At 45.0% G+C, this 14,823-nt stretch overlaps 1 protein-coding gene across 4 annotated transcripts in view; it reads right to left on the bottom strand.

The window, feature by feature from the left end:
* Positions 1-1,673: 1,673 nt before the first annotated feature.
* Positions 1,674-14,823, bottom strand: part of SKA1 (spindle and kinetochore associated complex subunit 1) — a 45,695-nt gene continuing 32,545 nt past the window's right edge. For all 4 annotated transcript variants that reach the window (XM_075586258.1, XM_075586267.1, XM_075586248.1 and 1 more), the window contains exon 7: positions 1,674-2,941. In XM_075586258.1, the coding sequence (XP_075442373.1) occupies positions 2,793-2,941 (149 nt within the window). In that variant the 3' untranslated portion in view covers positions 1,674-2,792. The remainder of the gene's footprint in view (positions 2,942-14,823) is intronic.

Here is a 14,823-nt window from a genome sequence, read left to right as displayed (position 1 = left end):
ATAATGCTGCATATAAGCCTGCTCATTTTGAACTCTTAAATTGATATTTTAGTAACATAATTTGGCAAAAACATGACCAAAGATACCTTATCTGGGGTTAAGTGCCATCATATCCTCAGTAGCTGAATTTCTTCTACTTCTCTCTTTAGTTTTCATGGAAGACCAACATCCAAACCTAAATATCTTTCATACCTTGCAATTAATAGATCGCCTGGGAGCTTAACCCATTAAAAGGTGGTAACCATCCTTCCAAAAATACAAATCCAGTTCCAAAAGCAAAAACAAAAGTTCAATGCACATCCAAATATACATATAAATCCAAATATACATATAAATCCAAATATACTTTGGCAAAATGATGTTAAAAAACAAAAACAAAACTATTTAAATTAAATATAAAAAATGTTCACGCTTTTAGGCAGCCTGAATTTAGTAATAAGGATTAATAATATTTGTGGTTTTATAATGTATTTAGATGTGCATTGAACGTGTGTTTTTTTTTGTCACTCTTCAACAGCACTCCAGTAAAAATGATAAAACATTGCAAGTACTATTTGTTCTGGGTGACCTTAGCATAACACAGCACTAGATTTCTATATTTGGAAGGATGGTGGCCACATTCCATTGGTTTAAGAACAACATCCACCTACTCCCCGGTGAGCTGCAAATGGCAAGGTATAAAAGATATTTAAATTTTACAAGTCAGTCTTCCGCCATGAAAACTAAAGAGAAGAATTCAGCTCAGGGGACACACAAATAACATTATTAAATTAGAACATGCCTGATCGGGTTAATGTGGCACGGTTGACAAGCTTTTCATACTTTTGACTAAAATATGTATTTAAAAATCCAAATTAGGGATGATCTAGATCAGGGGTGCGCAAACTGGCAGGGGGGGGCTAGATTTTCAGGGGGGGGGGAAGGGGGTGCAGCAGTTATAGAGGTACCGCGACCTCCCCCCAGGCATTTAAATTAAATGCCGGGGGACCGTGCAAGGCCTCTATAAAACACACTTACCTTCCCTTCCAGCGACGCGTCGTCATGGTAACCCGGCGTCAAATGACGCGGCGAGGTCACATGACCCCGCGCGTCATTTGATGCCAGAGCCGAGCAGGGGGATGGGATGGGGGGGGTGGCGCGAGGAGAACAGGCAGGGGTGCGCACGTGGAAAAGTTTGCACCCTTGATCACAGTTCTTGAATGGCGTAGAGAAAGAAAGCTCCCATCTAAGGCGGCGGCAACATCCTTCCTACATAAAACTTCCCTGGAATTGTAAGGTCTTTTTGATATACAACTACCACAATTACACTAGGAGCCAAGTTCAAGGCACCATAAAAAATGGGATAGGTGCTGCTTTAATAGGAAGAGTGCCTCTGATATATTTTTTTTCAAGACGGTCCATGGATGAAATCTCAGATCAGTTTTCTCTTGCTTAATGACCAATCACTTCGAAGTTAAGTCTGTAATGCCAAATGTTGTTAACAGTTGTCATGCAGCAAATGTTTGCTCTTGGACGACTCCCTAATACAATAAAGAGGATATTCTTTTGTAGGTAATTTAGTTGCTATTTTCCTCTATTGCAAAACTGGTTTAAAACCTTGATAGGACACCTATCGTGTTATCAAAACATGCTTCAAGTCTACATTCATATATAACACATGGAAAACAGAGACATGGATTTCTAAACTTTTATTTACAAGAAGCCAGAAAGATGTGAGTTCACAATACAGGTTTATGAGAGAAACGCAGTGAATGAGTAATTTTACCCTTTAGGGCCAGAATGATCAGCAGTGCATTACTAATCCCCTTTGCCCTGAAGGCGTTATAAAACATAGAAATAAGCAAATATACATTTATACAAATAGAATTACGTGATTCAAATGCCATAAAGTCTTTACAGACTTTCCCCTTGCACTTCCACAAAACTGGAATGTAAAACTGCATTCTGTTAAACCTGCAAATTGCTTTCCTTGGTCTGTACCACTTAAACCATTTTGCATGACTATAAAGCGTAGTGGTTACTTTCCACGTGTATAACAGACATAATGGAATAACAACTTTCAAAGTGCGTCTTTAAAGTATACATATACTAAAATAGGTTTATGCCAAAATGTTTCCCATGCAGAAATACTTTGGCACTTGTTGCAAGGACAGACGTCACATAAAGGTGGCTCTGTACCCGGCAGATGAGATGTCTTCTTTCATGTGGTAAAGAATTGTAATTATGTCATCTGCACTGGCATAAAAAGTAGGACTAAATCAAATTCTAAGGTTATGGCCATATGGCCACTAGCTCTCGAAATCTGGTTTCCAAAATAAACCTTTAGTGGCCATTTTTCTCCACTACCCCTGACAGGGATCAAAAAGCTTTACATTAAGAGTACAATTATGTGCATTTCTGTATACAAAATAAAACATCAATTTAAATCATAAAACATCATTTTACTCTTGATGAGGTCATTAGTTGGCCTCTGAAGGGCCACATGTTGCCCCCAACTATCAGGCTTAAAGTTAATGCCGCCACCTTAGACGTGGCAGCAGGCATAAATAAAATAATAAAAGGAGACCCGCATCTAAGAGAGACTAACACTGATACATGGCAAGTTACGCCCTCTTGCCTGTCAGTAACTAGTTCTAGCTCACTGATGCAAGGGAGTTGGGGGAATCGAGTCAATGCAAAAAAAAAAATCTTTATATATGGATTCTAACAGTCACATGGTATTAGCATTAAATTAACAAATTAGGCGTTTGTGCCACATGGTTCATCGATCCAAAGTTGAAAAGACAAGTTGTTCAACAGACAGTATAACGCACCAGTCCTTTCCCCCGTATCTCTCGTATACGGTGACAATGCCGTAAAATGCTTAGCATGCCATGAAATCTTTTGTCAATCTTTACTTGAGTAAATTCTTTGATATCTTGATCTACAATAAAAAATTGACCTAAGGGAACAAGGAAACAAGAAAATAAGTCAGATAACAAGGAAATATGCTGGCCGTGTGTCAGTTTTATAGATTTCAACGCAAAACAACATCAGAGTAAAACTGAAGGAGCAACAACATAGCAAGCTCTATTTAGATGTGTGTGCACCAGCTATTTTAAGAATGATTATTCTAGCAATAATCTATCAAAAAAGGACCATGTCCTAATTACATTGCGTTCAGTTCTATAAACTGGCAACAATAATTTTTGTGAACTCAATGTAATTGGCTTCCTTAGAACAATTCAATCCCCCTAAGGCAGGGATGGCCAACTCCAGTTCTCAAGACCCCTCCCCCCCAATTAGGTTTTAAGAATGTCCCAGCTTCAGCAGAGGTGGCTCAATCAAATACTGAGCAACCTGTGCTGAAGCTGAGATATGCTCAAGCCTGAAGAGGTCTCAACCACACATGTTATGGTGGGTGAGAAAAACCCTCCACCGTTATTTAATGTGTGGTTGAAACCTCTTCCAGTTCCACATTGGAAAGCCAGTATAACCATCACACTGATGAGACCCAAAAGGTCAAAACAGCTGTCTGTGAGTTGGGTTACTGGCTATGTACTTCTGTAACCCAGGCTGTGCTAAAAAAAAAAAGCAGTGTAATACGGTAGGCATATGTTTATAGGGGTCCATGTTAAAAAGGACATGAAGCAAAAAGGTGACACTGTGCTCCCTTGCATGTAATTGCCCAGAATCCCTGGCTGCAGTGGATGCATTGTATGCTTGGAGTTAATGGGGAAAGGCAGGGTTGCAGACCTGTATGAGACGTGAATGTGCTCAGAAGGGCTATTTTTATTTGCTGTGCACTGTACGGTGGGGGCAATTTGGTCCATTTTTACACACCATAAAACTTATTTAATGGGTGAAATGAAGATCTAAAGATATAAACCATGCCTGAAACGGATAAATAAATTCAGAATTTAGACCCAGTGTCTTGAAATTTATGCTTTAGAAGCGTATCTATTTTGATGGTACTAAAATCGCTTTTCTTCAGGCTTATGAGCCAGCCATGCACTGTCTCAATTTCCTGCACCATCTTCACATGGTCTGAAGCTTTCCTTTCTGGTGTTGCCATTAGGATGTGGTCTAAATATCGGGGAATATTGCTCCCTGATTACATATTTTAGGGACTCCACCTTGAAATAAGGTATCCTAAGAGATGTATCCAAAACTGCACAGAAGTATTCAGTCAACTTGGGAACCAGGAATATAACTGAATAGATTTCCTGTTTCTGTGATTCTCATACAGGTTCTATACCGGCATTGTCCAGTAATTCTCGTATCGCAAAAAACAAGGCTTTTTCGAGCTGACTTGGTATTTCTTTTTAAAAGAAAATATTTTTGTGACCTCTGTAAATTCCAGGAGTACACCCCTGGGGGATAGTTTGCATCAACTATGCATCAAACATTGTCCGGGCCCAATGATTTAAAAATAATCCCAATATGTCGCCCCACTAGGAAAGACTCCACAATTACTGCTTGCTGCTCCTCAGATTTGCTTCTTAATGAGGAATCTGTTGCTTTAGGTATAGTACTTTGGCCTGGCTCCTAGATGGTTGCAGTGGATTGACCCATGGATTTACAGGTGGTCAGTCTGGGCTGTAGAGTCTCTTGCGTCTCAATATATCTGGCAATGGTTATGAATGTTAGGTAGAGGATCTGCCCCTTCTCTCTTCTTGTAGCACAATTTGTCTCTATCCTCTTGAGATTCTCAAAATAGACTTAGAGCTTCATCATATAACAGGGAATCTGCAAAGGGCAGACACGCCAGATTGGTTTTGGATGATGTATCCACTTTCCACGATTTCAGTCACAAGACCTGTCTTGCCGACACAGTGCACTGAGGCTCTGGCTAGAAATGAGATAATATCCAGCGAAGCATCATACACAAAGTTGATTGCCGATTTCATCTTCAAAATACCCTTAAGCCACATTTGTCTAGTGATATCAGGCTTAATTCTCTATTCAAGATTAGTTGTCCAGATCCCCACGGTTCTGGCGATACAAGCTATTATCGTTTATTTTAAAGCACCGCCATATTCCGCAGCTCGGTACAAGAGAGTTAATTATAAAAAACAGAATGATATACCAAACAAGCGTAAAAAGGACACTGCTTGTCAGAGTTTACAATCTAGAGGGAATAAGGGGCATAGAGGGAATAAGTAACAAAAAGGAAAAGTGGGTGCTCATTGTGGGGCAGTGTATGCCTCAGTCACACAGCTGATCCCGTTAAGGTTTGGGGGCGAGCATGTTAAGGGGTGTTAGCAAGGAGTTTGGCCCAGCTGCACAGCAGGCTCAATAGAGTTGGGGAGAGGGGGGTTGGATGTTAGGGGTATGCCAGATGGGCTTCCTTTAATTGGTGAGTATTCAGGGAGTTTGTAAATATCTGAATGCTGGGGTGCATGGTAGGGAATTCCATAGAGAGGGGGCAGCACAGGAGAAGTCTTGTAGGCGGGAGTGAGAGGAGGAAATAAGGCAGAAGTAAAGGTGGATGTTATGGCTTCCTACTAACCCCGACGGTGACTTAACGTATGATTTCTGTAACGAACCCTCCATTCTTCTATCCATTGGATCTTTCATGGAGGATTCATCTTCTATGGGAATAGTAGCCACTCTCACAAATATTGCAATAGAGCACTGGTGCTCAAACTCATTCCTCAAGGGCTCCCAACAAGTCAGGTTTTAATGATATCCCTGCTTCAGCACAAGTGCATCAATCATTTTTATTGAGCTACCTGTGCTGAAACAGGGATGTCCTTAAAACCTGGCCTGTTGGGAGCCCTTGAGGACAGAGTTTGAGCAGCACTTCTATAGAGACATCAATTTCAAAAAGACAATCACAGTTTTTACCATTATCCTCAAGGAAGGGACATATTTTAGTAAATCATCTAGTTATTCCTGCTCTTCTCTCAGGATCCGACTATTCAGAATTATCTTTAACTGACTGATTTATTCGTTTTTCTAGGTCCTAAAAATACCTGAGCCAGCACTCCAAAGGTCCTGCCTTAATTCAATATTTTAAGGCCTTATACTTTTTAATCAATTTATCGATCCTGTCAACATTAAAGGAACCAGAATCTTCTATTATATCCCCATCTCCTTCGGAGATTATAAAATCTTGCTTTGAGAATAGCAAGTCTCTCTTGATGTCAAGCTGAAACTGTGTACATTCATATAGGGATGTTTGCGAGCTTCTTGTTCTGAATAGTGTAACGTGTTCATCATTGATTCATCAGTTGTAAGAGTTGGCTCAGCTGGGAAGGCATGATTTCTGAGTCTGCCTTTTTTAAACACACTGCACAGCTTCTTGGTATTGGATGAGGAAAGCTTAGGATCATAAGCAGTACAATGTCTAGACTTAGAAGAAAGGTTTTCTGAGCTAAACAGGATGAGGTTCCTGTAAAAAAGGATTCACTTTTAGGTTTAGAATTTGTGATGGGAGTCAGAATAACCTCCTTCTCCCAATAGAAAAAAAAGAACTATGTTCTATGAATCGGTGCTACCAATATATAATGAAAAGTTCCAATATGTATATATTGAAACAATGTGGATCTTGCTTGAAGAACGGATACTCATAATATCAAAAGTGTCTGGTACATGTTAGCAAGAAATGCTCAAAGTGTGGGAGGATAAAGGAATAAATGTCCTGGTTGATAATGCAGATAGTGACTGTCGAATGCAGCCCTTAACTGGTTCTCTTCCGAATAGGACACCATCCCTAGAGCTACAATTGCCCAGCACAATAAATAATACTGAATGTCCAGCACTGTAGAACAAACTGTAATCACAGCTGTAATTGAGTTTGAGTATTCACGGTGAGTGGTAATCCTTCCTCATAGGCGTGCTTCACATAATGAACAGACTGCAGGAGATCCAATGTGAAGAGGAAAAAACGGAGCACAGCAGCAAGCAGGAACAGGTAACAAGGAGGGCTACAATACTGGAACTTGGTTTAAAAACGATTTAATGAAAAAGACAGCATGGCATACAGGACGTAGAGCACTCCAACGCGTTTCCCGCCTAGTTTGGCGCTTCGTCAGAGAGCCAAACTAGGCGTGAAACGCGTTAGAGTGCTCTACCTCCTGTATGCCATGCTGATTTTTTCCTTCTCCCAATAACTCCAAAGTTCGGGAAAAAATGCATCTTGATGTCATTTTGTAGTGCCTGCATGATCCTTGCGTTCCACCTTTCCTACGGTGCAGATACTGTAGCTAAAAGCGGAAATCCAGACAAGCTATCAAAAGATCTTCCGGGCAGTATAAGTGTAGGTGCCTCTCGAAGAAACCAGGGTCTTCCCATCCCTCTGGATGAGGCCAGACGTTAGTTCACAGTGACACCGAGGTCAAACTTTAAGTGAATCTTTCCTAGTTTTCCCTAGACGGAGAGGCCATAGGAGACTCTGTGTACCCTACTAGACTCCATATTTCTAAGTTCAAGGCATAAAGGTAACTGTTACTGTCACGGGAGACCAGACGATTACTCCGGGATCACCAGCACCAAATAGAACCAAGGCGTTAAATAAAGGTTTATTTTTGCCGGAGCAACACAATGTAGAAATACAGTCTACACTCGCCAAAACAGGGGGTTAACAGGGGACTCCTAGCTCACTAGGTGCTGGGCGCTGCCAAAGCTAACTAACCCAGGATGTCTTCCACAATCCATCCACCTCAAAATATCGCAGTGACTCGGGATGCTAGCCTCTCGGTTCTCCGTTCATATTTCCAGTTAGTTTCCGACACCAAGACTAACCACGAACAACTACAAATAACTGTGAAACTGATCAGCATCAGGTAACATACTCCAGCTGAAACCATGAAATACAGTGCGCCGACCAATAGGAAAAGAGATTGGTCTTCATTGAGATGATCAGAGGCCAAAAGGCCATCCGAGACAGACCCCTCAGAGCCATTGGCAGCAACAGTCTTTAGGGTGGGCTTAAAGAGAGTGGGAAATTCATACTGACCAATGTGAATGGCCTTATGTTCAGGATTGTGTAAACCCATTAGAACCAACACAACAGCGGTCTATGGTCCAATAAGTAATAGCCCTCCCAAGCAGGAGTGGGAGCGCTATATCCCTGCTCAGGAAGAATAACACGGACCTGAGAGGAAGACATACCTCCTTTTAAAGATGATCGTTGTCATACCCCCAGGTAGGAGGGGCAGTTACCAAACAGTATCTGGCTGTATTGGAGGGATGCAGAAGAAAAATAAGCTTTGGGACCAGCAAAGAAAAGCAAGTACCTAAACATATTCACCAGTCTTCATTTCTCAGAAATATTATACCGATTGAATAATTAGGCACAATAAATTTATAAAAAAGCAGCAAGGGGAAAAAAAAGTGAAAGTATTTGTTCAATAGAGTAAAATGATTTTCCCTTTTGAAATGTGCTTTCTTATTAATGTGCTGTGAACCGGTACGGTTTTGTGTTTGATGGAACAATAATATGAGACTGGGTGGGCCAGATGGTCATTAGTTGCCCTCAATTTCTCTGTTTCCATGTGGAGCAATAACAACAACAGCTGCTCCCCTCTGCACGGGACCAGCGTGCTAAGGGTTAACATTTGCTGGTACTTTGTGGAATGCCAACCCCACCCACTTGAATGTTAATGAGCTAAGAGGACACAAAGAACGTTTTGTTCACAGCTGCATTGAAAATCAACCACCCCAGAGTAAATCTGCATTGCCCCAAAGGCGGACAGGCTGATGGGGCTCCCCAAGTGCTACTCCCCACTGCACAGGACCAGCATGCTAAGGGTTAACATTTGCTTCTACTTTGTGGAACGTTGTTACGCCGGTGCTGCCCGCAGACCAGACCCGTTCCTTTCACTGAGGTGAGGAACGTATAGAAGCACGCACCCGCAGCAAAGGGAGCGTGTCCGGAGTGTGGTGATTTGGCGTTGCCAGGCCAGGTGTTATTTAGCTAGCAATACTTGCCGGTACCGGTGTAGAAATGCCGTTGTCGTTGCCGTTAGCCAAAGTCTGGGATTGGAGAATTCCGGAAGGTCGTTTGTCCAAGCAGGGGTCGAGAGCCAGAGAGAGACGTCCGCCAAGCCAAGTCGTAACCTGAGAGAATAAGAGAGAAAACGCCAGAGTAGTAATCCAAGTGAAAACTATGTCGAGCAATGAATGATAGGAAGGACTGGCATTATAAAGTGTGGCTGACCAATCAGAAGTGAAGGCAGACCTGGAGGACTGCGTGGAGCCATCCTGGATAGGTTCCCTTGATTGGCAGGCAGGTGAGGACTCTTGTCTTGACAGGAGATCTTATTCCTGTGTTGGGGGCGGGTCTTCACTGCCAGAGCAGTGAATAAATTAACTTCGCCCGGCGCGCGCTGTTCAGGCGCGTGCCCAGGCAACATGGCGGCCGTGTGAGGTACTGCTGGGAGACGGGGATGCCGAGGACGACGGGGAACCCCCAGAACCGCCGGAGGTGAGTGGCGCTGGCGAGGGACGCGCGCCACGGCAGCAGGGGTAAATATAGGAGCAGAGGAACCAGGGCGCGGACGCCGCGATCCCTGATTCCTCACAGTACCCCCCCCCTCAGGATCGGCCTCAGGACGATCCTTCCATGGTTTTGATGGAAACTTCTCTCGGAAGCGTTTGAGGAGTCCTGGAGCATGAATATCTTTCAGGGGTACCCATGACCTCTCTTCGGGTCCAAAACCTCTCCAGTGTACCAAAAAGTGGACTTTACCTCTTGAAAGACGGGAATCCAGTAAAGCTTGAATCTCGTATTCTTCGTTACCCTGTACCATCACCGGATCTGGTTTAGAAGTGTGGTCCGGAAAGAGGCTACTGGAGATGAATGGTTTGAGAAGCGAGGTGTGAAAGACATTCGGAATTCTCATGCTTTGAGGAAGTTGGAGTCGGAAGGAAACCGGATTTACCTGCTCCAAGATGGAAAAGGGACCCAGAAACCTAGGAGCCAATTTGATGGAAGGAGTTTTGAGATGGATGTTCTTGGATGATAGCCAAACCTTGTCTCCGATCTTGTAATTAGGTGCCGAACGACAGTGACGATCAGCCTGGTTCTTGGAAGACAATGATGCTTTTTGTAGTGCGGATTGGATTCTGAACCAAGAGTCATGTAAGAGGGCAATGTGCTCGTCTACGGCTGGTATTCCAGAGGAATTTTTAGAAATAGGTAGACGAGCCGGATGGAATCCATAGTTGATGAAGAAGGGGGTCTCGCGGGTAGACTCATTCCTGGAAGAATTAAAGGCGAACTCAGCCCAGATAAGTAATTCTGCCCAGTCATCCTGAGAATTCGAGACGAAGCACCTTAAGTATTTCTCGAGGGATTGATTAACTCTCTCGGTCTGTCCGTTAGATTGAGAGTGATAACCAGAAGAGAAGGAAGATGAGATACCCAGTCTCTTGGTGAAATTTCTCCAGAACTTGGAGACGAACTGTGAACCCCGATCAAACACGATGGATATGGGAATCCCATGGATCCGAAAAATCTCTTTGGAGAAAATCTCAGCTAGGGCGGGTGAGGAGGGTAAACCTTTGAGAGGAATAAAGTGTGCCATCTTGGAAAACCGATCCACTACCACAAGAATGGTATTCATGCCATTCGACTTTGGCAACTCCACAATAAAATCCATCGATATGTGGGACCAGTGACGTTCCGGAATAGGTAAAGGTAAGAGGAGACCCAGCGGTTTCTGACGAGGAGTCTTGTTCCGTGCACATACCGGACAAGACCGAGTAAATTCAAAAATGGTCTTTTCCATATTGGGCCACCAGAAAGTGCGACGGATGAGGTCCAACGTCTTCTTGAATCCAGGATGTCCCGCCGAACGGGCGGCATGTCCCCAATCCAGTATTTCAGGAATGAATTTGGGTTCCACGTACAAGGAGTATTTAGGAACAACCAGACCGATCGGGAGATTCTCTTGAGATTTGATGATCCTCTCCAGATTCTTGAATGCTACAGCTGCTAAGATTCTTTGTTTAGGAAGGATGGACTCGGTGGTTTTTTCTGATCTCTCTTCCGAAGAGTATTGCCGGGAGAGAGCATCCGCTTTGACGTTCTTAGTGCCAGGAATATATGAGAGCACAAAATTAAATCTAGGGAAAAAAAAGCGACCAGCGAGCTTGGCGGGGACCTAAACGACGGGCATTCTCAATATACAATAAGTTTTTATGGTCCGTGAGAATAGTGAATGGCTCTTTAGACCCCTCCAGAAGATGTCTCCATTCTTGAAGAGCCAACTTGGCGGCCAGAAGTTCCCTATTGCCCACGTCATAATTTCTCTCTGCAGAGGAGAATTTTTTGGAGAAAAACCCGCAAGGATGAAGTTTATCCTGGGAAGAAAATTTCTGCGACAGAACCGCCCCAGCCCCACAGTCCGAAGCATCAACCTCTAAGGTGAAGGGGAAATCGTGTTAGGGTGTCGAAGGATGGGAGCAGAGACAAAAGTTTGTTTCAGTGTCTCGAATGCCGTGACAGCCTCTGGAGACCAAGATGAAGGGTCTGCACCTTTTTTGGTCAGTGCCGTGATAGGAGCGACAATGGTAGAAAAGTTGCGGATAAACCTCCGGTAATAGTTAGAAAAACCTAAAAACCGTTGAATAGATTTGAGGGAATTGGGTTGTGGCCAATCCACGACGGCCTTTAGCTTCTCTGGATCCATGGCCAAGCCTTTGTTGGAGATGATGTATCCGAGAAAGGAAGTGGTAGACTGATGAAAAATGCATTTCTCCATTTTAGCAAACAACCGGTTCTCTCGGAGGCGTGAAAGCACAAACTTCGTATGGATGATATGATCCTGTAAGTTTTGAGAAAAAATAAGGATGTCATCCAGGTATACAATGACAAATCGATTAAGAACGTCCCGAAAGATGTCATTGATGAAGTCCTGAAAAACTGCCGGTGCGTTGCATAATCCGAAGGGCATCACTAGATATTCGTAGTGTCCGCTACGGGTGTTGAAGGCAGTCTTCCATTCATCGCCCTCCCGGATGCGGATGAGGTTGTATGCCCCACGAAGATCCAGTTTAGTAAAGAGATTGGCCCCCTGAAGTCTATCAAAGAGTTCGGAAATGAGTGGGAGTGGATAACGATTCTTCACCGTGATATGGTTCAGACCCCGGTAATCAATACATGGTCTGAGGGTACCATCTTTCTTTTTGACAAAGAAGAATCCAGCCCCCGCAGGAGAATTGGAATGACGTATGAAGCCCCGCTTAAGATTCTCACGAATATATTCGTCCATAGCTTCGGTCTCGGGCAACGAGAGAGGATAAGATTTGGCTTTAGGCAAGGTATAACCAGGTACCAGATCAATTGGACAATCGTAGGAACGATGAGGAGGTAGAAGTTCAGACTGTGTCTTGCTGAAAACGTCCAAGAATTCGGCGTATGGAGAAGGTAACTCCCTCAGAGAACTGGATGTGTTGGCTAATAGAAAGGATGGTTGCTTGATAGAGACAGAAGTTTCCTCTGACCTTGACCTCCAGTTAATAGGGTTAGGAGAAACCCAATCGATGAGTGGATTATGCTTCTGTAACCAGGGCAAGCCAAGCATGATAGGTGTTCCCGGGGCATGAATAACATCAAAACCCAGAGTCTCTTTGTGAGAATGAGTAGAAAGGGTGATAGGTCCGGTTTCTAAGGAGATATAAGCCGGGGTGAGAGGTCGATTATCAATCCCGACCAAGGCAACGGGGAGTCCTTCCTGGAAAGCGGAATCTGATTTTGTTCAGAAAAGGTTTGATCTATGAAGTTCCCTCCTGTGCCGGAATCGATAAATGCAGCTGTGGAGGTGCGGAAAGTCGGTCCTGAAAGGGAGACGGGAATAGTCAATCTTTTGGGAAGTTCCCTTCTGGAAGGGGGACAAGGAGATTCAGTACCCAGAGAGCGCCCCTTCGTACTCACTGGGCTTAGTCGTTTCCCGGAGATGGTGGATGATTACGGGTGCGCTGCTCAGAAGCTCCGCAATGATGGCACGCCTCCCCAGTAGAGCGAAGTTGTCGTGACGGTGCCCGAGGTTGCTGAACTCCAAGTTGCATCGGCTCTGGAGCCTCCAGCGCCGGTAACGGGGAGAAGACGGGTCTCTGGTTAGTAGAGAACCTGGAAAAGGAAGCACGGAAAGGCGTAGACCGGGGAAGCTGACGCTGAGCACGGCGTACCTGAAGGCGCTGATCCATACGAGTAGTCAGGGAGATGAGATCCTCCAGTGACTCTGGCCTGGTGTGAGAAGCAAGTTCATCCTTCAGAGACTCCGATAGACCTTTCCAGAAGACGGCGACTAAGGCCTCCTGACCCCAATGAGTCTCAGCTGCTATAGTTCTGAATTCCAAGGCGTATTGGCCCACAGGCCGACGTCCCTGTGTAAGCTCTAGCAGGGTATCAGAAGCAGTCTCTTGACGTGCGGGGGTATCAAAAACCTGTCGAAAGTCCCGTCTGAAGGCCGCGTAATCGCGGGTAATATCAGGGCGTAGTTCCCAGATCGGAGAGGCCCATGCCAGTGCATTACCTGTGAGCAGACTATATACGTAGGCTACCTTTTTCCGGCCAGTAGCATACAACTGGGGAGCCATCTCGAACTGGATCTCACACTGGTTGAGAAAGCCACGACAGGCGTGTGGATCCCCTGCGTAGGGCCTTGGAGCCGGAATCTTCGGAACTGAAAATGAAGTGGAAGATAAGTCAGGCTGCGCCGGGGGTGCAGCCGCAGGCGGTGCCTGTAAAGGGCGGTACAATACCTGCTGGGAGAGGAGAGCCACTTGATCCGTTAAGGCCTGTATTTGTTGGTACATGGCCGTCATCATAGAGTCCACAGTCTGGTCTGCGTCTTGTGGGCTCGACATAATGTTACGCCGGTGCTGCCCGCAGACCAGACCCGTTCCTTTCACTGAGGTGAGGAACGTATAGAAGCACGCACCCGCAGCAAAGGGAGCGTGTCCGGAGTGTGGTGATTTGGCGTTGCCAGGCCAGGTGTTATTTAGCTAGCAATACTTGCCGGTACCGGTGTAGAAATGCCGTTGTCGTTGCCGTTAGCCAAAGTCTGGGATTGGAGAATTCCGGAAGGTCGTTTGTCCAAGCAGGGGTCGAGAGCCAGAGAGAGACGTCCGCCAAGCCAAGTCGTAACCTGAGAGAATAAGAGAGAAAACGCCAGAGTAGTAATCCAAGTGAAAACTATGTCGAGCAATGAATGATAGGAAGGACTGGCATTATAAAGTGTGGCTGACCAATCAGAAGTGAAGGCAGACCTGGAGGACAGCGTGGAGCCATCCTGGATAGGTTCCCTTGATTGGCAGGCAGGTGAGGACTCTTGTCTTGACAGGAGATCTTATTCCTGTGTTGGGGGCGGGTCTTCACTGCCAGAGCAGTGAATAAATTAACTTCGCCCGGCGCGCAACATGGCGGCCGCGTGAGGTACTGCTGGGAGACGGGGATGCCGAGGACGACGGGGAACCCCCAGAACCGCCGGAGGTGAGTGGCGCTGGCGAGGGACGCGCGCCACGGCAGCAGGGGTAAATATAGGAGCAGAGGAACCAGGGCGCGGACGCCGCGATCCCTGATTCCTCACAAACGTCAACCCCACCCACTGGAATGTTAATGAGCAAAGAGGACACAAAGAACTTTTTGTTCACAGCTGCACTGAAAATCAACCACCCCAGTGTACATCTGCGTTGCCCCACAGGCAAACAGCCTTTTGCGCAGCCAAAGGGTGTGAGCCATTTGCTGCTGTTCAGTGATGTTAAAGCTGCTCTATTTCAAATCGGAAAATTACAAGCCCTTTATCCCCTGTACCCAATTTTCCAACTCTATCGGTCCATGAAATGTCTGTGAATTGACTGTTTAACCCTGTTTTTTTTAATGTAACCATG

Source organism: Ascaphus truei, chromosome 1 (assembly GCF_040206685.1).
Source record: "Ascaphus truei isolate aAscTru1 chromosome 1, aAscTru1.hap1, whole genome shotgun sequence".
Taxonomy (NCBI): Eukaryota; Metazoa; Chordata; class Amphibia; order Anura; family Ascaphidae; genus Ascaphus; species Ascaphus truei.
This window is presented reverse-complemented; position numbering and strand designations above follow the sequence as displayed.